Source organism: Nanorana parkeri, unplaced genomic scaffold (genome assembly GCF_000935625.1).
Source record: "Nanorana parkeri isolate BGI_ZX_2015 unplaced genomic scaffold, ASM93562v1 scaffold361, whole genome shotgun sequence".
NCBI classification, from domain to species: Eukaryota; Metazoa; Chordata; class Amphibia; order Anura; family Dicroglossidae; genus Nanorana; species Nanorana parkeri.
This window is the reverse complement of record NW_017306629.1, coordinates 820199-841911: the sequence shown is the minus strand read 5'-3', so window position 1 is coordinate 841911 and position 21713 is coordinate 820199. Positions and strand designations below refer to the sequence as shown.

At 41.4% G+C, this 21713-nt stretch overlaps 1 protein-coding gene across 1 annotated transcript in view; it reads right to left on the bottom strand.

Annotated features, from left to right (window-relative positions):
• The window catches only part of MRPS5 (mitochondrial ribosomal protein S5), an 85443-nt gene that overhangs the window by 48715 nt on the left and 15015 nt on the right, over positions 1–21713 (bottom strand). Inside the window, exons 2-4 of the mRNA XM_018558819.1 lie at positions 20293–20439; positions 5382–5507; positions 2544–2780 (exon numbers count right to left, since the gene is read on the bottom strand). Of these exons, the coding sequence (XP_018414321.1) occupies positions 2544–2780; positions 5382–5507; positions 20293–20439 (510 nt within the window). The remainder of the gene's footprint in view (positions 1–2543; positions 2781–5381; positions 5508–20292; positions 20440–21713) is intronic.

Genomic DNA, 21713 nt, shown 5'->3' with positions numbered 1-21713 from the left:
CTTTATTGGGGAAGGGTGTTAAACTGCACATCGGGCAGAGTATGATAAGACATACTGGGGGGAATTTATCAAAACTGGAGCAGATAACATCTGGAGCAGTTGCCTATGGAAACCAATCAGCTTCTATGTTCAGTTTAGGTTTGAAAATGAAAGAGAGAAGCTGATTGGTTGCCCTGGGCAACTGCTCCAGTTTTGATAAATTCCCCTCACTGTATGTGTGTATAATTGTCATCTTGTAAAAGGGCTGTGGATCTCCAACCCAGACCAATACCATGATACGATATAATAGAACATACACTGTCATTATGTAATTTTATAATGGCACCTAAGACTGAGAAAAATGAGGCTAACATTTACAGCAACCTATTAGAAAATAAAATAAGAAATGTATTCAAATCGTGACCCAGAATCTTCCACCTCGAAAAACTTCAGTTCAACATTTCCAAATCTATTTGATCTGCTCACAAAAGGTAATGTCCAACAGACATTTTCACAGTGTTGCTGTTAACCACTCCACATATCAAGTGCAGTTCAAAAGCGCAATGCCATGGCAACACAGCTAAGAGCATCGAAATTACAGAGGCACGTACACTTTCTGCTGCCTAATTTATACCATGGATATTTATCACACATAAATCACAAACCGGAATTCTAAAAACACAAAACCTAAGGAGGAACTCCAGGAATCTAAAAAAATGCAGTGGCGCTACCCCTGCACTGCAAGGGTTAACTGCTTATTTTGGTCAAAGGGCTGGATTAAGAAGATATACTCATCTATTCCTCAGTCCCACCAGGGGTAGCCCCTACTGCAAGGGTTAATTTTTTTAATAACTCGAGTTCCTCTTTAACCACCTTTCGTCCATGGCCGTTTGTGAACGGCCGGACGGGAGTCTGCTAGGAGTGGGAGGGCGTCTTAAGACGTCTTGCCCCTCCCCCCTCTCGTGTGTGGCACTCAGCGCGCACACGAGAGGGAAAACTGTGAGCATGTAAACAGCCAGCGATGGCTGTTTACATACAAGCAATCAGGCGTCTCTAGAGACGCCCGATAGCTTGCAGGAGCTGCGGGTGTGCGCTCCCCGCCCGCGTACCTATGTCTAGTCGTTGCCGCTGCCGGTCCGTGATCCGCTGTGGCGGGTGCGGCTGGGACCGGCACCGCGACGCTCTAACAGCAGATCAGAGTGAGATCATTACTCGATTTCCCTTTGATCTCTCTTCCTGTCCCCGAATGCAGGAAGTGATGTATATTACATCACTTCCTGCATTCAGTGTCACTCTCCGGTGCAGAACACCGGAGAGAAGCTGATGAAGCAGATCTCTGCTTCATCAGCTTCTGTGGGGGTCCCTAGGTGACATCAGAGGTCTTGGAGACCCCTGATGTCTCCATAAAGAGGACCTGTTTGGTGAACTGGCTATTACATAGGGGATTTCTTAGTCCCCTATGTTATAGCAATAAAGCTAAGTCTAAAAAAAAAGTAAAAAAAAAAAATTACAGCATTAAAAAAAATAAAGAAGCTAACAAAAATATTCACAAATAATAATTAAAAAAAATAACACAAAAAATGTGTTCAAGTTCCCCGCCCCCCCCCACATACACACGCAAACATGCTTCGGGTGCGCCTATGTACGAAAATGACGATTGCGCCCATTATGCAGCACATGTTACATATCGCTGCGAACGTCGGAGTGAGAGCAATAATTTTAGGGCCATCAATCACTGATAACACTAAACTGATGAGCGGTAAAAACGTTTAAAGCGTCGCCTATGGCCAATTTTGGTTGCGGTAGTTTTCTGCAATTTCGCGGGCGTGCGCAATTTTAAAGGTTGACATGTTTAGTATCTATTTACCCGACGTGACCCCGTCTTTTATATTATACCAAAAAATTGGGTTGAAAATAAATGTTATATAACATTTTATAGGGAAACATGTTTTTTTTTCAAAATTTAGGGGACTTTTTTTATTATATAGTAAAAAATAAAAACCGCAGTGGTGATTAAATACCACCGAAAGAAAGCTCTATCTTTCCCCAAAAAATGGTATGAAATTCATTTCAGTACAGCGTTGCCTGACGGAATAAACATCAGTCAAAGTACCGCAGCGCTGAATACTGAGAAATGGCCTGGCCAGGAAGGGGGTGAAACACCATGGTCTTTAAGTGGTTAAAGAAGTTTTTCTGAAAGAAAAGAATACCTGTCCCAGCACCCACGTCAACAATCTTCATTCTCTTGAAAAAAAACACTTGCACCTAACATTTTTCAAGTGTGTCACATGACTGGTCCCTCGCTGGGGTTCCTTCCAACAGCTCCTCTGTCACTACTGACATATAGGAGCTGGCAGATTGGACCACAGAGCTTTGCAGGGGAGTAGGCATTCAACATTCCTGGAAGTGAGGGATGCATAAGATTTTTCAAAAAGTTTATCTCTTCAAGAGAACAAAGACTGGCGACTGGTCAGCGGCACAGATAATCATTCATTCTTTTCTTTGCCTCATTTTTTTAGTTTTACAGGCAATATTTTTTTTAACATACATATTGTGAATCTCACCTCCATTAGGACCTGGATCAGGTTTTCCAACGCTGAGTCCACCCCAGCTTCTTCCAGTCCATCCTCTCTCTTCTCTTCTAACTCTGGTCTTCTTCTTTTTCTCCCACTGATCTCTCTCCTTAAATATCTGAGCTTGCCTTTCTTCCTGCTGCTCTTTATTCCGCTGTTCAATGTTTTGCTCCTTTTTGTTCAATACTATAGGTGAATTCAAGCCTGGCCACAGAAATCCAGATTTTCCTAGGAGAAAAATGTGCAGTAAAAGATCAGTTGTTAGCGTGACCATCGTTCTACAAAACAGTAAAACAAGTTTGATCTACCAATCTGTCCCAGAGTAAAAGCATGCAAAACTGAGCACTTGTAGATACCTGAAAGAAATTTGTAAAGTAGCCTTCCAATTTTTTTCATTGTTGAGTAGCGAATACTCCAGAGGGTTTTTTTTAGGTGTGAATAGACAATTTATTATTTGCAGTGTAGAGCACAGTGTTGGGCAGAAGCAAATCTACTTGCAATCTTTCATTACAGTAACAAACACAGTATGATAACTGCATGAACTGACCCTTGTAGAGACAGACTGTTCAGTCAAGTACATACATTAATATTGCATAGCTGTACTGGAAGCCTTTAAAGTGGAAGGAAAGTTAAAAAAAATAAAAATAATCGCTGGGAGGTAGGGACATGCAAAGTCTCTTCTGCCCAAAATATTCTCCCTTTCTCCAACCACAATTTTCTGTGTAAACTATACACTGCACAATGTACACACACAGCCCATTCACATCATCTCTAAGCTGCCATGACTCATCCAAGTGCCATGGAGGATTTAACACATCATCAGAGGTCACCCAATGGCTGAAAAGAACTTCTAGCAACTCTAGCAACTCTGAAGTGCCAGCAGTGGAGAGGCCAGTGGCAGACAACAGCGCTGAGACTGATGATGAACGATCCGACAACGGAGGAGAAGGGCACACTTTTAAGGCAAGTGTGACCTAATGTGCAAATATGCTGTGAATACTTGCACATTAGGACGAAAAAAAACAACAAAACAAAGTGGTTTACTTCCTCTTTAATTCTTATTGGTAATTTAACTTCATAAAACATGGCTCTATAGACACCTCATAGAAACTCACAATTAAAGTTAATTGTGCCGACCTAGTGCCCTAAAATGTACCTTCGTCTGGAATAACTGTTGAAAATTACGCAAGTGATACGCGAGTGCGTCTAGGCACGCCTGTGCCTGCAGCCTAATAGCTGTATATCTACAGTGATAATTTAAAGGCACTACTGTGCTGCTTACTGTCCTCCTAATTGGAGGATCTAGCACACGAAAGCCCTGCCTCTACGAAGATGGCTGCCTCATAACAAAGACACAGTCTAGGACGTCCGTAATGGGTAAAGATCAGCTGCAGGGTGACCTCAGGAAATGAGTCCTTTGCCCTGTGCCTGCCTTTTATTTTTAGCACAGCTTCCATAGCTCGGTTCCTCCTCAACTCCAACCAAAACCAATCCTTATTTTAAGGTTTGATAATCCTTGCCAGAAACTTTGTGAATTTATTTTTACAATACAATAATCCACACAAAAAAAAGATAATATGCATTGAATTGAAGTGTGCTGGCCTGGATACGTCAGCCATTATCTAATTTTATAGGTGTGTGGTGGAGAACTAGCTTACTTCTTGCATTACCATTTTGTACAGTGGACAAACAGGCACTGCAGAGGGTGGTGAAGACTGCCTAGAGTATTAGTGGTATAATCTGCCCATCATCAGTAATATTTATAACAGCAGGTGCATGAAGATGACCCTCAGTATAACAAAGGACTCTTCCCATCCTCCTTATGGACTGTTGGCCCCTCTGCCTTAAATAAAACGTGCCGGTGTAATAAAACGAGCTGGTGTGTGACACTGCAGCTGTCACATGTTGGCCCTATAGGTAGAGAGCTGTGTGATCACAAACCATTGATCGCTCAGCTATCCTTGTAGAGAACGATGACCATCAGTCACCCCTTCTGACAGGGATTCCACCCTCCCCTCTCTGTTCCTCCAGCGCTCATTGGAGGGATAGACAGGGAAGGTGACAGGGAAGGTGACAGGCACAGCTGGGTGTAGCTCTAGAGAGGCAGAGCCAGCTGTTAATCAGGCAACTGGGTGGATCCCAACTATATTGTTGGGATCCCTCCTGGTTGCAGCACTGTCAGCATATAGTGGGCAGTAGCCCGCTATATGCTGACTTTGGGTCACAGGACTACAATAGTAAACATACTCCAATGACCCAAAACTGAACTACATACAAAAAAAGGTTTGGCTTTAGCAATAGGAATCACCAGACTGAGGAACAGCCTTTTCCCTGATGCTGTGAGATTAATATATATTGAATTATTACTTCTATTATTAGTGTTATTTCTTTCCTGGGCACCACTACAATTTGAGACTGATAATACTGCACTTTATGATTGATATTACTGCAGTCTTACTGGGCATCCTGCAGCTTTTCAAGTGTAGCTGTTGCTTGCATTGAACAAATTGGTGCTAATGTAATGTTTTTATTTTTTATCTTCACACTTTTATCTTCATACTTATGTTTACATAATTTATTTTATGGTTTGCTTGTCTTCATTTTATTATTGTTCATAGGGACCCAAGTACATTGTTCGTCCTGTTCATGTATAACATGTTTTTGAAATGACAAAAAAAAACCTTATCCTAATGTCGTAAAATGAACTTTTCAGTAAAAAAAAGAAAATTAAAAAAAGCGCTTTATGCCTTACGCTTTAGAGAGTTAACCCTTAAGTCACTTTTCATAAATAAGACTGAGGGTTTCAAAAAATGAACACAAAGACCTTACCGTCTCCAATACGCTGTCCAACGTTCAGATTCTTTTTAATCCTCTTCTTGGTTCTTTTACCTCTTCCCTTACGAGATCCTCCTGACGTATCTGCCAACACTCCTTTCCACAGCTCATTTGCTGTCACTGAAATGATAAAAAGTTGGAGCTCACACGCATGGAGAAGGAAGCTCACAAGTAAAAACATTTATAAATTGTATTTAAAAAAAATTGTCTCCAAGTAGAACCAAGTAGCTACTTTTCAAACAGAAGCTGGTCTTGCACTTTAACCCTTTCTCTGCTGGAGCCATTTTTTTCCTAATTTTTGAACACATTAAAATGCACATTTTGGACCTGAAGATTACGTAAAACCCCAAAAACATGTTATATTTTCTGAAAGCAGAGAACCTGTAGAATAAAATGGTGGCAGTTGCAATGTTTTATGTCCCACAATATTTGCCCTGCTGTTGATCAAATCTATATATTCAGTAAATAATAAACAAATTACTTTTTTTTTGTAAAGATTCAAAGTTTATTAGACACATTTTCATGGTACAGAAATAAGACATCACAAAACAAAAATAGATAAATAAGAATATAAGATCTATGAAGTAAATTACATGCAAAATAGGAGGTGTCCCAAGGCATCATAAGAGAAAAATTGCATTGGATAAAGATGGAAGGCATAGGCAGTCGGATAAAGTCTGCATCTAGGCCACTAGGCGTATGCACATTTTATGTAAAAGCATTGTCTGAAATTGTCGAGCAGATCATAGGACATTAACAGTCTCATATCAGGGTAACCATAACCATTTTTTTAGGTTACTAAAAGCCTTCAAAGGTAGAGCAATAGAAGAGTTCCGGCAATATTAATAACGCCTGGGACTAACAGTAGTGTAAAGGTAGTATCAGAGAGGAGGGATGCAAAGGAGTGGAAGGAAAGAAAAGGAAAAGAAAGAAGGAGAGGGGGAAAGAGCGGGGGCACATGTAGACATATTGGGTAGATGGGGCATGTCTGGGAGTCGACAAGTCTCAGGCAAGGTCCAGAGAATCCAGTCATGGTATCCAGAGAGAAAAAGGGATGAGGTAGGTGATATCAGTCTGGGCATGGGTCTAAGTGGAGAATCCAGGGTGTCCAAATAGATGCAAATTGAGTGTATCGGCCATATAGTTGGCCAGTCATTTCTTCCATATGCATCACAAATTAATTTTAATTCACACAAACACAATATAATATCCAATTTTTTGTAAAATATAAAAGATGAGGTTGTGTCAAGTAAAGAGATACCAAATATATCAAGTGTTAAACTTGCATGCCCCTGGTGATACGGCTAAAATCCCCAAACTGTCATCAATCTAAAGTTAACAGTTAATGATGGCACTAGAATTATTTTCATATTCGTGTGCTCATCACTTATTTACAAAATGTTTTTAAATGTATTTAAACTTATTTAACCACTTGAAGACCAGGGTGTTACACCCCCTTCCAGTCCAAGCCATTTTTCAGTATTCAGCGTTACAGTACTTTGGCTGACATTTATTCAGTCATGCAAAGCTGTACTGAAATTATTTTATATACTTTGTTTGGGACAGACAGAGCTTTCTTTTGGTGGTATTTAATCACCACTGGGGTTTCAATTATTTTACTATATAAAAGAAAAAAAAGTAACATTTTGGGGAAAAAAACAGTTTTTCCTATGTTGTGTTATGAAAACTACGCAATTATTACGCAATTCATTGGTAAAATATAAAAGATGGGGTCATGTTGGCTAAATACATACCAAACATGTGAAGCCTTAAAACTGCATGTGGCGTCCAATCGCAAAAAAACTACCATACCCAAAATTGGCCATAGGCGACACTTTACAAGCTTCTACCACTCATCAATTTAGTGTTAAACAGTGATTAATGGACCTGGAATTATTACTTACACTATTACTTACACTCCGACATTCACAGTTAAATGTAACATGTGTGGTGCAATCCTTGTTTTCGCACATAGGCTCACCCAACGCATGTTTGCCTTTGTATGGGTTGGTATGTGTCTATTAGACCCCTAATATCTCCTAGGGGCCCCAAAGAAGCGGGATGAAACAGAGATCTGGTTCTTCAGCTTCTTCTCTGGCTACAGAAGCCAGACAAATAACAGAGTGACACTGGAAGTGATGTAATTCACATCACTTCCACATTCAGTGATTGTGGATCCAGCCACAGAGACCAGCCATGCCGGGCCCTCACAAAGGACAGCGTAGCCTGGGATAGCTGGCAGCAGCTGCAGAAGACGCACACTTTCCTCAACCTAAAAGATTTATTTATTTTTTTAAATTAGACTGGTTGCCGTTTGGCCAAAAGTAAATAAATGGCCGGACGACAACCAGTTAAACGTTAATTTTTAAACACTTTTTTTATCAATAGGGGAATTAAAGAGTCATCAGGGGTCTAATAGCGCCACAATTTTACCCATGCACTCTGTTCAAGCCAACGGTGAATAGGTTGTGCTTGCTTACCCTCTTTCCTGGCCAGCTAGAGATCGTCAGCCCTGAACCTGGAACTGCTCGGAGTTTAGCGCTTCTGGGTTCATTCTTCACATGAGAGATCAGTGAGAAGGGACGGGACAGATAAGACCAGGACACATGGCAATCATTTGAAAATTGCAAGTTAAAAATTGCACAATGATGCATGCCAACTGATGGAAAAGATGAGTCCTGCTGACTCGAGTTGTGTATAGTCCTGTTCGCATCACTCTGTTGCACAAAAGTAAATTTTTCAACCAACTGTTGTTGTAGGAACTGGGTGGAAAACTGTTAGCTGAACAGTGACTGAAGCCAAACATCTTTGGATGCCGGCTGCTAGAATACAATAACTCAGCAGGGAAGATTCCCCCATCCACGGTGTTTAGCAAGCCCCTGTGGGCTGAATGAGAAAAAACTACAAGTGCATGCTCAGCTTAAGAGCAGCATATGGAATGCTTTCCTCATAAGCGAGCATGGTGATCAATCCCTGTTCAAGCTGTTCTGATGCAAGATGCAGTCATGTGAGATCCTGTCACAAAATGTTCATTAGGATGGCAAAGAGAATCCAATCTTCTCAAGGTTACACAAGACAAAAGAGGGACATTTTAGCGATATGTTAAAATTGGTTACAGACAGCAGAAAACAAGAGTGACAAGAGGCAATAATAACAGGCACCGAGGTGAGTGCCAGAGCAAACACTGGAGAAATCCATTATTTTCTGGTTTGTACACTAATGTATGAGAATAGAGCAAGATTCCAAAAGAAACATAATGACAATGCTAGCAGCCTGAAAACTCTGCTCACAACATCATTTTTGGAGCTTCCTATATAAAGAGTCATTGTATTCCAGTCTCAGAATTAAAACACATGCTTTTTAAATGTCACTTCCTTGGTATAATTTTTAAATGTAAAATAAGGATGGTGTTTACAGTGAACCTGTGCTTTGCCTATACAGGGCACATACTGTATAATGTAAAGCTGACCTCTGCAGCATGTTATACTTCCCTTCTCTTTGCTCCTGGCAGCATGAAGCCATTTAAAGAAGACTCTGAGCTGATGCCAGCCCGCTTACAAATGGCTAAGGACACACTTCCCCTTTATATAACAGAGCAGGGCCAATCACTAAGAACCAGCACTATCACATTAGAAAAGAGAATACATCACATACCCAGAAGTACCAGATATTTTTATTAAAGAAGGTTTTGCTGATTATCCCTGTACTCCCCTGATGCATCGTTCTGGGAGCAAAGAGAAGGTAAGTATCTCTGCTGTGGCCAACAATAACGGAGCCAGCTGCAGGGGAAAAGCATAGTTTTTTGTTTTTTTTTACATCTGCCTGCGAGATTGTGATATTGCCAGCTACTATGTGTGTAGTTGTATGTGTATAATGCGGCTTGTTCAAATCCCAAAAGCCAGACAGTTAATATTAGAAAACTACTGTTACCCGTTTTTGTGCTTTTGTTAACGATTTGCAATGGAAACCTATGTGATCTAGCTCTTCAAAAGTGGATGATGGCTCCAAGATCATTCCTGTCCTTCTAGCAAAACCCTAAAAACGAACATGTAATCTAGAAGAACTAGGCAATGGGAGCTTTAGAATGAGGGGACAAATGGTGAGATATAGGGTTAATATTTAAAAACCCCACTAGTTCCTCCAACTCATTTCACAGTTTAAGGTAAACACTGGCCCTCCAGCTGTGGTGTAACTAGAAATTTAATTAGGCATTTGCCTTTTTAGTTCCACCATAGCTGGAGGGCGGCAGTTTGCCTATGCCTGATTTAATGTAAAACTGATTGCATGGGTTTCCTCTGGTACTCTGGTTTCCTTCCATGTGCATTTTGGACTGCTGATGTAGCCTGCCAGATAAAACCACAAATACATCCCAGTTGCAATTAAAGTAGTATTTAACCTTCAGGTTTTTTTTTGGGTTGTTTTATTTTAAGGTTTCTTAATAGATCCATTGCATGAGCCACAGTTTTCCTTACTGTGCTACCAAACATTTTTTTTTACCTCTTAACATGTTGACTCCCCACTCTCCAAACTTCCGGTTGGACAGCAGGCAGTAATGACCTGAACATATACACTACATGTCCCACGATCCCTTATGTGGTTCTCCTACATGCCCATATAGATTCTCTTTCCACAGGAGCCATAAGGGAGATCCCAATGCACTTGTACTGAAAAGAAAGGCCTTGTGCAATCATTAACAGACATTTGATACATAATGTTTAACTTGACAAGGGTTGAAAATGTTGCACAGTCACATGTGGTATGAATGGCAACATTTTTTATTCATAAACCGTCATGTATTATTTATTGGGACTTCAGATACATAACCACTTTTCCTGTTTTGCTATATTTTTTTACTGGAATTGACAACTTCTGGAAAAATCTTGCCAACTTCCGAAGAGAGCAAAGTTTAATTTCCTTTATTTTTTGCTTCTTGAAAAACCACTTTGATAGTATTTCAGGTATCAGAAGACCGTTTCAAAGACTCTTTGCCTTTCATGTCTACCTTTTAAATGTGCTGCCTAGGGTTTTCCCGCACATACTTACAAGTCATTGCCTTCTTTCCAGTATCTGCAAATACGTATTCAGTGCGATGTGTGAAGAGCTGAGAATATATCTTCACAGGGGGCTGTTCGCGTTCTTACCAAAAAGAAATGTTTAAAAGAATTGTAAAACAAGCTTTCTGCTGTAATAGTAGACATAGGCTGAGGAATGCAATTTTTTCTCTAGCGTGAATGTACAGAAGGTCATGCAATGGTAGGCAACCCATACCATGAGTTCAGAATAAGCATCTAAATATGCAATTGGGAAACACACAATACTGCTGCAGCTTTTAAACTGGCCACATGCATTACAATTTGTCTATCCAATCTTGTTTAGATTAATCAACAGATATGTAGTGCAAGGGTTTAAACAAGCCATTAAATCTAAACCCAATTGGGTACTCTCTCACACTTACAATCTATTTGTGCATCTATAGATGTATCAATAACTTGAACCGGTCACAAACATATGTAAAGGGAACATATGTAAATGTGAGGCTCATCTGATGAGTTCATGGATCTCCCGTGTATATTTATGAGCTATTTATGAGCTATACTTGTCTGAAAAGTGAAATCCATCATATTTATATTACCAGTTGATTATGAACATTGGGATATGTGCCGGGAATGCTACTGTATGCACCAATAGTGAGTGAATGGTTTGAACAGTGTTTTGAGCTTTCCATGCCAAAAAACATATATCAGAAACTTGACATGAATTATATTTTTACTATTTGCAGTTGAGATGATTATATAATGTTGGTGACTTATACTATGATGCTTTGCACATTTTGTATATTAGTGGCATCACATCATACATTTGTGTGGTAATCATATTTAAGAAGTAATTAGGTCTTAATAAAGTTATATTTATATTTTGGGGTATCTATAATTCCCTGTGTGTATATTTCCTTTGGGGGAGTCTTGGAAGAATTGACTTTTCTGTTTCACCATGGCTGTGCACTAGTGCACAATACCATAAAGACTTGGTTTGATGAGTGTGGTTTGGTAGCCTTCGCAGAGCCCTGACCTCAACCCTACTGAACATCTATGGGATGAACATGAATGCCAACAGCAAATCAGGCCTGCTCTTCAAATACCAGTATCTTTTAAATTACACTAATTCAACTCTATGAGCAGCCATCCGTTGCAACATGCCCCATTGCGCTAAAATGTACGCTTGGATCATTTTATCGTAATGCACACCAAAGCAGTGCACAAACATTACAGTGGATTGGGCATTACTACAATGCTTAGGTGCGAGGACACTGTCCAGAGTTTAGTGTAAGCCACTTAGCAAAAAGGTGCAATTTAAAATTTACCAATATTTGTTATTAACTCAGTATACAGTAGTTTTATCTTTTAGATTTAGTTAAACTACCGTCCTCCTGTCACCCTAAGCTCACCCTATCTAGAGGCAAAGCCAGCTGTACCCGCCCCCTCCCCCGTCCGTTCCACCAGTCAGCGCTGGTAGATCGGAGCGGGGAGGGGGGAATCCAATCCCTCCCCTGTCACAGCTCTCTGCCGTGACAAGATCAAGAAGTGAGCGAACGCCGGTATATGTTCGCTCACTTCCCAGTCTCATTGTCACAGGTCGGCTACAACTATGAGGATGAGTGAAAAGCACTCACCTCATAGTTCTCCTTTAAGTTGTTTTCCTGTATGCCTATAACGACTTTAGCATATTTTTATTGAAATAAACATTTGCGGAACTATCACAGAACCTACACAATCAGTAGAACAATGTTTTTATTCTATGGTCCTGCACTTCCAGAACATACATGGTTTAACTCTGAGAGCGGTCAGTGAAAAATTATTTTTTTAAAAAGTGAAAAATTGCAAAAATTGGTCTGGACCATCTGGGGTCAGAAATGGATAGCAAGGCCTGGCAGTGGAACGGTTGAGGCTCTCTCTCACTGGAGATTGCCCTTGTGATCTTGTACTGACAGGAAGTTAAGGGAAGCAAAAACGAGAAAGTTGGAACTAGCTGTTCAAAAACATGATGACTAAGTGTTTGGGCAAAAATGTAAAGAAATACTTTGCTGGGTAATATATATTTGTTTGATCTGGATTCAAAGAAAAGTTTGAAAGTTCAATACCACATTAAAACGCCCTTTGAAGTAGGAAGGGAATGAGTGACTGCAATGACTCGTTCAGCTGTATGTGTAAAGCGCATCTTGAGCTACTGAATTCTGTAACCAACAGGCCTTTTTTCGGCAGTGGGAAAAAAACAAATTTGATAAATATGTGAAAAAGAAGCCCAGAAGTCAAACTGCTGGCTAAAAATGAAAATGCAAAATATTCATATACAATGTTTCATAAATTTCCTGACTGCTGCATTACCTACTCATAGCCACTTTTCCTCTCACACAGCAACCTGGCACCTACACTGGGGTTAAAGAATAAGGGCAGTCTCCAATATGAATTCTCTGTCTGTGCTTTGGTTTCTTAGCCAAAGGTAAAGCCAAAGCTTGGAATTCCCAAGTTTGTTACAGTTTACTTTTACCATTTATAGTTTGGGTCAAAGCTGAACTCCAGGAAGATTTATTAGACACAAATTATTGCAGGTCTGAATTCATCAATACATAATTACTTGTATTTTTTGAATACAGGCAGTGTTAATACCTGGATTTCACTTGGTATCAGCTACTTGCAGTACAAAAGACCGGGGGAGGGAGTAGCAGCACAAGGATCCAGACAGCTGTGCTACTACTCTCATGTGCTAACAATGGGCATGCTTATGGGAGTAGAGAGCAGGGTGACAGAGATAAGCTCATTAGTCTGCAGCTTCTCCTTTCACTGTCCATTTACAGGCTGGGAAGGAACAAGGTCTATAAATGTTACTTAACTGCAGTAGTGAGTGGTGTAAATCTTGGGACTGAATGAAAAGAAATACAAATCCTTTGGCAGGTAAAACAGCTCCCTCATATGCGTTTCATCTGTGAATTTGGTGATTTGCATGCAGATGTTCACACAAACTTAAAATGGTCTTTAGGGCCTCATGCATATGAGCAGAAAAAAACGCAGATTTTAAAGGATTTTTTTCTTTTTATGCCTCTGTACACAGCTTTATTTAACTAATGTGTCCAGGCACATTGCAGCGTATTTTGGAGCAGCTTTGAGGGGCATAAGACATAAAATGCCCCAAGCCTGCATTTGGAGGACAGCTTACTGGCACTGAAATCCATCCCGGCCGGCCAACTAAACGAATATTCTGCCCAATAGAATTAGTTTACGTGCACATGCGCCTAATTGCTGCACACACCTAATTACACACCAAAATGCACATTTATTAGGCAGAAAGACCCAACGTAGAAAATTTTAATACACCGGTGTGCATGAGCCCCTATTGCTAAAAAGTGCCTCCAAAAACTGTTAGCTTGTGCAGTAACCCTAAGAGCTACTGATGATTAAAACGACAAAACTGGTTCCCTTATTTACAACTTCCTGCGTGTTCGGTTTGCCATACCTCCTCTGGCACTGCATCTGTCTTGTCAGTTGGTTCTTTGGCAGGCTGAAACTTGCTCTGCATCCTTATACATGAGGTGGCTGTGTATGAGGTCAAAGTGAAAAACAATGCCTCCCCTCTCACAGCTGCATATGAGTAACGGGAAGCTAAAATGCAGAGAAATAAACAATGCAAAAAAAAATTGCAACTGGGGAAATAATGCATTGCTGCAAACAAAAAGCTATTTTTATACTTGAAAAACAAATTTAGGCTAATATATCCAGATGCTAAACGCTTGAAGTAACAGATTGGAACAGCATGGTTTCCAAGAGACTAATGTTGTTTACACATAAAAAAATTTGTTTGTCAGACAGCTATTAATGGATTTATTTAACAGGGAAAATAACAAATCTCAACTCTGCAGCTTAAAGGTTTAAAATCTTAGTGATAAGAAAACAATAATAAAAAACAAAAAGGCACATCTATAGCTGCACACATAAAATTCATTATGGTGCTTATCTTTGCTGCGGTGTATTTGGTAATGTGCAAAGACAGACATACATAACAACCAATCAGAACCCAGTTCCGAGTTGATGTGAAGTCTGACTGGCTGCCATCTGCACCAACAATGGCACTTGATTTAAAGGAGAAGTATTGGGAGAGTAAAATATACGCTTCCCAATACTTGGAGACGGTGTGTGATATTGCAGCTCTCACATGTTGGCTCTATAATCAAGAACTGAGTGATCACATACCGCTGATCGCTCATCAGTTGTGCCTGCTGAGAGACGTGACTGTCACTGCTCCCCGTAGGGATTCCTTCTGCCATCTCTGTTCCTCACGCACTTATTGATGGACAGACAGGGGAGGGGACGGGTACAGCTGCCTCTGGCTCTAGAGAGGCAGAGCGAGTTGTCAATCAGGCAGCGGGGTGGATCCCGACAATACTGTTGGGATCTTTCCTGGCTGCAGTGCGGCTCTGCGCTGTCCGCAAACAGGAGCACCTTACTATATGAATCCTTTGACCCAAAAGAGGACTAAAACCAAAAAAAAAAAAGTTTGGCTTTAGTTCTTAAGTATCTCTAGTCCCAGAGTATGACTCCTTACATATATGCAAGGACTCATTGTGCATAGTCATGCTCCACCCATCTCCAGTCTTGGAGTAAGACTCTCTACAAATATACAAGGGCTCATTGTGCAGGACCATACTTCAAGCATATCTAGTCTCACAGGATGGCCCTCTACAAGTCTATGAGAGCTCAATGTGCAGGGCAAAATGGGAAGTAGTCCAAATGTCTCCAGTCTCAGAATATTGCCCTATACAAGTCTATGAGGGTTTATCACACAGAGTCATATGGGGCCATACTTCAAAAATCCCTAGTCTCAGAATATAGCCCTATAAAAATCTATAAGCGGTCACTGACAAGAGCCACATTGAGCCACACTCCAAGCGGCTCTGGTCTCAGAGTATAGCCCTATGCAAGCCTATGCGGGATCACTGCAAATGCATGGGAGTAGCAACATCAGTGGGCGCCTAATGACCGATAGGAAGCGATAGGAAACGAGAAGACAAGAAGATAGTTGTGGACGGAGCGATGAAGCTTTGATCTGTGAGCACTGGAAAAGGGCAAAGCTGCATACTTGTAGAACTAAAGTTCTGCTTTAAAAAGGGAACCTGAAGTAAAACCTAAGCTGGTAAAGTGAATGCATATCCATATGCCATCTTGCAGAGTGGATTATCCATATGCACGGACGCTACTTCCGAGCACAGAATGGATTGAGAATTAGCAAAAATAGCAGAAGAAATGACATGTCATGGTATATCAGCTCTGATTCCTCCACCTGGTTACCCATGTTTTAAAAGAAAACAGTTCCCTTTTTCTAATTATCATTTCCAAAAAAATATTATGTTAAAGTGGTAAAAACTAATGTTAAATGTTAGAAACTAATCACAAAAGGACACAGGGAAGCATGTACTTTGTACAGATCAGAAATGTTGTTTGTGTACATTTAACTTATTGCTCCACTGTAGCACAATTCTTATCAATTTAAATCAAAATGCATAGCCAAGTGTCACTACAACGCGGTCCTCTAGGGGGCAGCAATGCACTGCAGGACATACAGGGTTTTGCCACTATGCACTTTATAAAAGGCAGCTAAAAGTAAACTATTCTATTAAATAGGATGAGGAAGCAATCACAAAAAAGCTGAATAACGGCATGCAAACATTACTAATGCATCTCTGTTTTACATATACAAGAATAAAATGGAAGCACATACAGTACGTTTCACTAGTGTAATCAGAAAAAACAAAACGTGTTGGGGATTCCTATATTTAAAAGCAAAAATTATACCTGTTCGTTGAATGGACTGAATACGGAAGGGCAGGGCACATCACTGCGCTGGTGGAGAGCACATAAGTTGGCATTGGTGCACTGGCAGCGAGTGCTGATGCATGCATCAGTGCAATGGCAGTGAGCACAGAGGCGGGCAATGGGTCAGTAGCAAGTGAAGTGGGGGCATGAAGGAGAGGAAGGGGTCTGGCGCTGCTGTGAGAAATCGGGGTTCATGTGCAGGTGTGCTGCAGGAGAAGGATGGTGATCAGCTGCAGTAGTGAGAGAGCACGAAGGGGGTGGGAATTAAAGTGCAGTGGGGAGGTTTCAGGCATGGTGGTGAGAAGGAGAGTGCAGGCACAGGGGTGCTGGTGCAATGATGGGGATGGGGGTGGTTGCAGACACAATGGTGAGTGGTGCTGTCAGCTGTAACTCCAGATACACACCGTAGCTGGTGCCAGACTAGAGATCACAGTACCTGTGTAAGCATCAGTAGAAGCTGGGGGGTATGGAGGTGGAGTGAGATGATGGGGCCAGATATCAGAAGGTCATGTCCAATTGCTCCACAGACTCACCTGCTGAAGGGACAAGCAGGATGTGCTTCCCACTGGGTAGAGCTGTTGTGGATGGTCTACATTTACACATCAATGCTACCATGTATACATAGTAGCATCACAATGTTATTACCTTCCTGCCACTACTGCACATGCATCAGGTATTGGTGCCCTGTACAGAGCAGAAGTCTCCAGCAATGGCACAGCCAGTGACACCAGGCGACAACACAAGCTGCAGTTCACGGGCTTCCCCTCTGCACAGGTTCACATGGATAGTATTCCTTCTGTGAGATCTCCTGCCTATTGTCCTATGGGCTCTGGTCCACACTCATCTGCTACCTCTGATACAGCAGCCCATTCCTCAATTCGAATTGGGTCTCCGTTAATGAAGCAATTGAGTGGGATGCCTTTTAGATGTATACAAGTGGGTCCTTTTTTAAGTCCATTAATAGCAATGCCCGATTCTACTTGCAATCCTGAGCTGAACAGGAATATACCAAGAATCCCACCGAAGTAAATCATCAATCCTAATAATAGCTTGCCGGGTCCTCAACCTGCAATAAATGCATTTAATGCAAAAAAGCTTTTTTATCAAACAGCATCTATGTTTGAACAAGACTTTGGATAAACCATAAAAGGTATTATCTATCATTAAGGCGAGTTACTCTATTCTCTACAAGGCTTCACTGCCATATACTCCTGAATGAATTCTTAGATGACATCAAATTCCTAAAACTAGGCTAGGCTCAAATCACTCACTTAGATAACCTGTTTACAGAGGATGAACTTCAAACCGCCATTCAATCCTTTCCGGGGAGAAAAACCCGAAGCCCTGATGACTTCCCAAAGATTGGTATAATCATAATTTAGACACGCTGATCCAACTGCTTAAAGTCTATGAACAAGCGATCTCTCTGGGCCCACTACCAAAATCCATGAGAGCAGTGCTGATCATTGGGCGTCCTGGTAAGCCTCGTAAAGATCCAATAAAATTATGGGACTTGTATCACCCCATATCACTGTTTAATTGTGATGTCAAGATTCTAGCCAAACTTCTACGCAGATGCCTCTCTAACGGCTTGTCCACCCTATGTGGACTGACTTGCATAGAAAAAAATAATTTTCTGTGTGTCCTGTTCACATTGCAACGCTGCCTTCAGTCATAAGAGTGAAGGAAATGTCAGTGGCATTTCAATAAAGTAAAAAACAAATGTGAACAATGTCTGACGTAACAACACATGGCACTACCCCACGTCCACAACACTGGCCTGCATGCTAAAATTGATCATTTTAGCAAGTGGCTAGTGTGAACTTAAAAGGTGAACTATGAGGTGAGTGATTTCCACTCATCCTCATAGTTAGAGCCGACCTGTAACAAAGAAGCTGTCACAGATCGGCTCTATTGATCGAGAAGTGAGCAGAAACATGCACCGATCCGTTCACTTCCCGATCGTTTCCCTACAGTGAGCGGTCACTGTCAGTCACCACTCCCCGCAGGGATTCCCCCCTCTCCTCTCAGATCTTCCAGCGCTGAGTGGAGGAAAGAATGGGGGAGGGGGCGGGCACAGCTGACTCTGCCTCTAGATTGGGAGAGCCAGCTGTCACTCACGGAGCTGGGTGGATCCATACAGTAGTGTCGGAATCCGTCATGGCTACGGCGCTCTGAGTATATAGCGGGCAATAGCCCTGCTATATACTGAGCTTTGGGTCACGGGAGGAGGTTAGTGTATGTCCTTCTGTGATCCTAAAGAGAACTATGGGGAAAAACACTTACCCCATAGTTCTCTTTTAAGTAATTTTGAACCTAGTGGACCGAGACAAAAATGGGCTTTACAGTATGCCAGGCAGACATACCTTTACAAATATTAAGAGATTGAAATTAAACATGCATTTAGCGCAGGAGTCTGGGATCTAACCTTGTGGTGTCTTTGGACATTGGACACAAGGCCTTTGACTAAGTAGAATCGGAAACACTATGGACAGTACTGAACAGAATGGGGTTAGGACACAAATTAATTAAAAGGATTATAGTTACTCTATACTGACACGCTACACAAATAATATTTTCATGAGGAGGTCAGAAATGGCTGGAAATGTGTCAGGACAGATCTCATTTAAATGGTGAGGAGCTAAGTTACTAAATGTCCACTGGATAGATTACGGGCATTATTTTAATGCCCAGTTCCACACCCCCACAGAGGTCCCTATGTATTTTTGATCATTTTTAGCATACTCGCCTTTTTCTTCTGGCTGGTCCCATGGCCTGCAATTTCCTCTTGCTTCTGGTCCAGTATTGGGGAGTCCTTAATGATGCAGAGAGCCTCATGTAACAATGTTTGCTCTCGACTCTAGATCATTGTATTGTGAGTGCAAGGTGATGTGAAGACACGGCCTCCTGGGGGCAGGTCCATGGCATCCTAGTCTCACAGGAAGAGAACTGGTGCTGGATCATGGAGTGATGACTCTTCAGGGGATGGCACCAGAAAGAAGGTATTATAACCAGAGCTACACTAAGCTGTATTTCTAAACACAGCTGGGGAATGAAATAGAAAAAAAAATAGGAATGGAATTGGGCTTTAAATGTTATGACTGATTTATACACTACTGTATACATGAAATAAATAAATTAGCATTGTGCTGGAGAAATTCCTCTGACACATTCTGCAGAGACAGCATACACAACATTGTAGGACAATTTAGGTAAGAGTGAATAGCAACAAACACCCGAAACAGATTTCTTCATTTTGTGTTGTATTGAACAGAGTTTGCTTCCCTGCTGGGTCCATACTGCTGTCCAAAAGCCCAACAGTGCCATCAAAAGAAAAATAAACCAATCTAGAGAGAAACACGGAGGCTCCCATTGTTGACCCTTTTGCCTCAATACTTTGAGTCAATAACCTTGAATAAGAATGCAGAAAAATCTTCTGACTTTTTTTTTGATGTTCCTGATCCGTTTACTTATTTAAGGTTGGTGACTCAAAGTAGTGAAGCCAGCATAACAGCCAGGCAACTGGTATTTTTAGAAGCACATCATTTTCTATACAAAGTTCTCCAGGGAAAATTATTATAAACCCTTGCAGTGGGGCTACCCCCGCATTGCAAGGGTTACGTGCTCGTTTTGGTCTAGGGAGAAAAATAAAATTATACTCACCTGATCCTGGAAGCCAGATTGCTCTTAGACCGGTCCCTGGAACATCTCTTACCCTCCGTTGCAGAGGTCTAAGGTTCTGTAAATTATCACATTCTATACACAGTGCATAGGATGTGAGGACACAGAGGGACATACCATTGCTGCAGAAGGAGACAGACAGGAGGGAGCGCTGTCACAGCCGCCAGCTCCGAGGTTTGGGTGAACATAACTTTGATGTTTTCCTCCCTAGACAAAAGGAGCACTTAACCCTTGCAGTGCATGGGGTAGCCACACTGCAAGGGTTAATAATAATAATAATATTCCCTGTAGTTCTGCTTTAAATAGACTTTGCTGAGAGAGCAGAATAGGAAGAAAAAAATTATAATTTACATATAACTCACATTTGCCAAAGAAACTGCTTGCCAGCCTTGCTTGCTGAATAGAGACATTGTGATAAGTCGATAAGTAACATGGTTCTTGTGGAAGCTGTGGAAGTCTGAGGCTGTGGAATTGGCAGCTGGTCCTTATCACTGGTGCAGAGATCCCACCTATGGACATACATACAAACACATGACAATTAAACTCACATAGATAAGCATTCCAAATCATCATTCATATTGCATCGTTATGACACTTTTTTTTAATAAGACACACGTGGTACATGTTGTCATAGGCAGAAATTCTCAGTATTACTTTGTAAAGGGAAAAAAACTTTTTTTACAATTTTTAATTTTACAAATAGTCATAGACATACACTGAGTGGCCAGATTATTATGACCACCCCATCAGTATTTCGTTGGGCCACGAGATGACTCCATGAGATGACATCGTTGGGCCGCCTCGTGACTCCACGAGATGTTGAAAGGTGATGCGAGGAATCTGACATTGCACTGTTGCCCTTCTGTTGTCTTGTACCAATCTTGCCACTCTCCGCTCTGCCCTAACATTGACTAGTCGCTGACGGACACAATTCGCACGTTCAGACCCAGATTTTCGGCTGACAGTCCAGTCTTTAAACACTTTAACAACAGCTGCTCTTGAACATTTAATGAATTCTGCTGATTTTGCTGATACTCGCTTCATGGCTCCGAGCGCCAACAATCATCCCACGTTCAAAGGCTGTTAAATCGCGTGGTTTACCCATATCTTCAGAAAAAAATCACTTCTACTGTCGTGGTAAACAACCTGCTTCCCTATTTATAATGGTCTGGCCCTCTAGCAACTTCAGCGCAAAATTATAGCTAATTTGCTTACAAACGTCAGGTGGTCATAATAAGCTGGCCACTCGGTGTATATGTAAATATGACAGCGCTTAAAGTGTCACTAAACTCAGGAGTTAAATCTTAAAAATGCATTCAAGTACCCGTATTAGTAACGAAGCTTATTTGTGTATCACTCAGCTGTAGATCCTCATATCATCTCTGAATTCATGCTGGCACTGTCCTTTCTTCTGGAGGGTGACTACTTTTGTTCTCCATGATCTCTGTGTGTGTTGTAAAGTAGTCATTGCTCCAAGCTTGCCCCGTGATGGACTACAGTCTCATGTTTAGCTTAATAATTTGTATTGAGATTGTAGTGTTACGTGCAGAGGGCGGCTGAAAAGTATAAAAATTTTACTTGGCAGCATGCCGTCTCTTGCATGCAACACTGAGGCCAGCTTCACACTTGGGCGATCTATAACCGCGCAGCAATCATGCACGAAACCACGCAGATGGTCGCACGGTCACGGAACTGCACACCACTGCTGATTGCGCTGGCGGTGGCATTATTTTCTAATGGCACCCAAGTCGTGCCAGACACATCGTGTGGTTTCCCGCCGTGA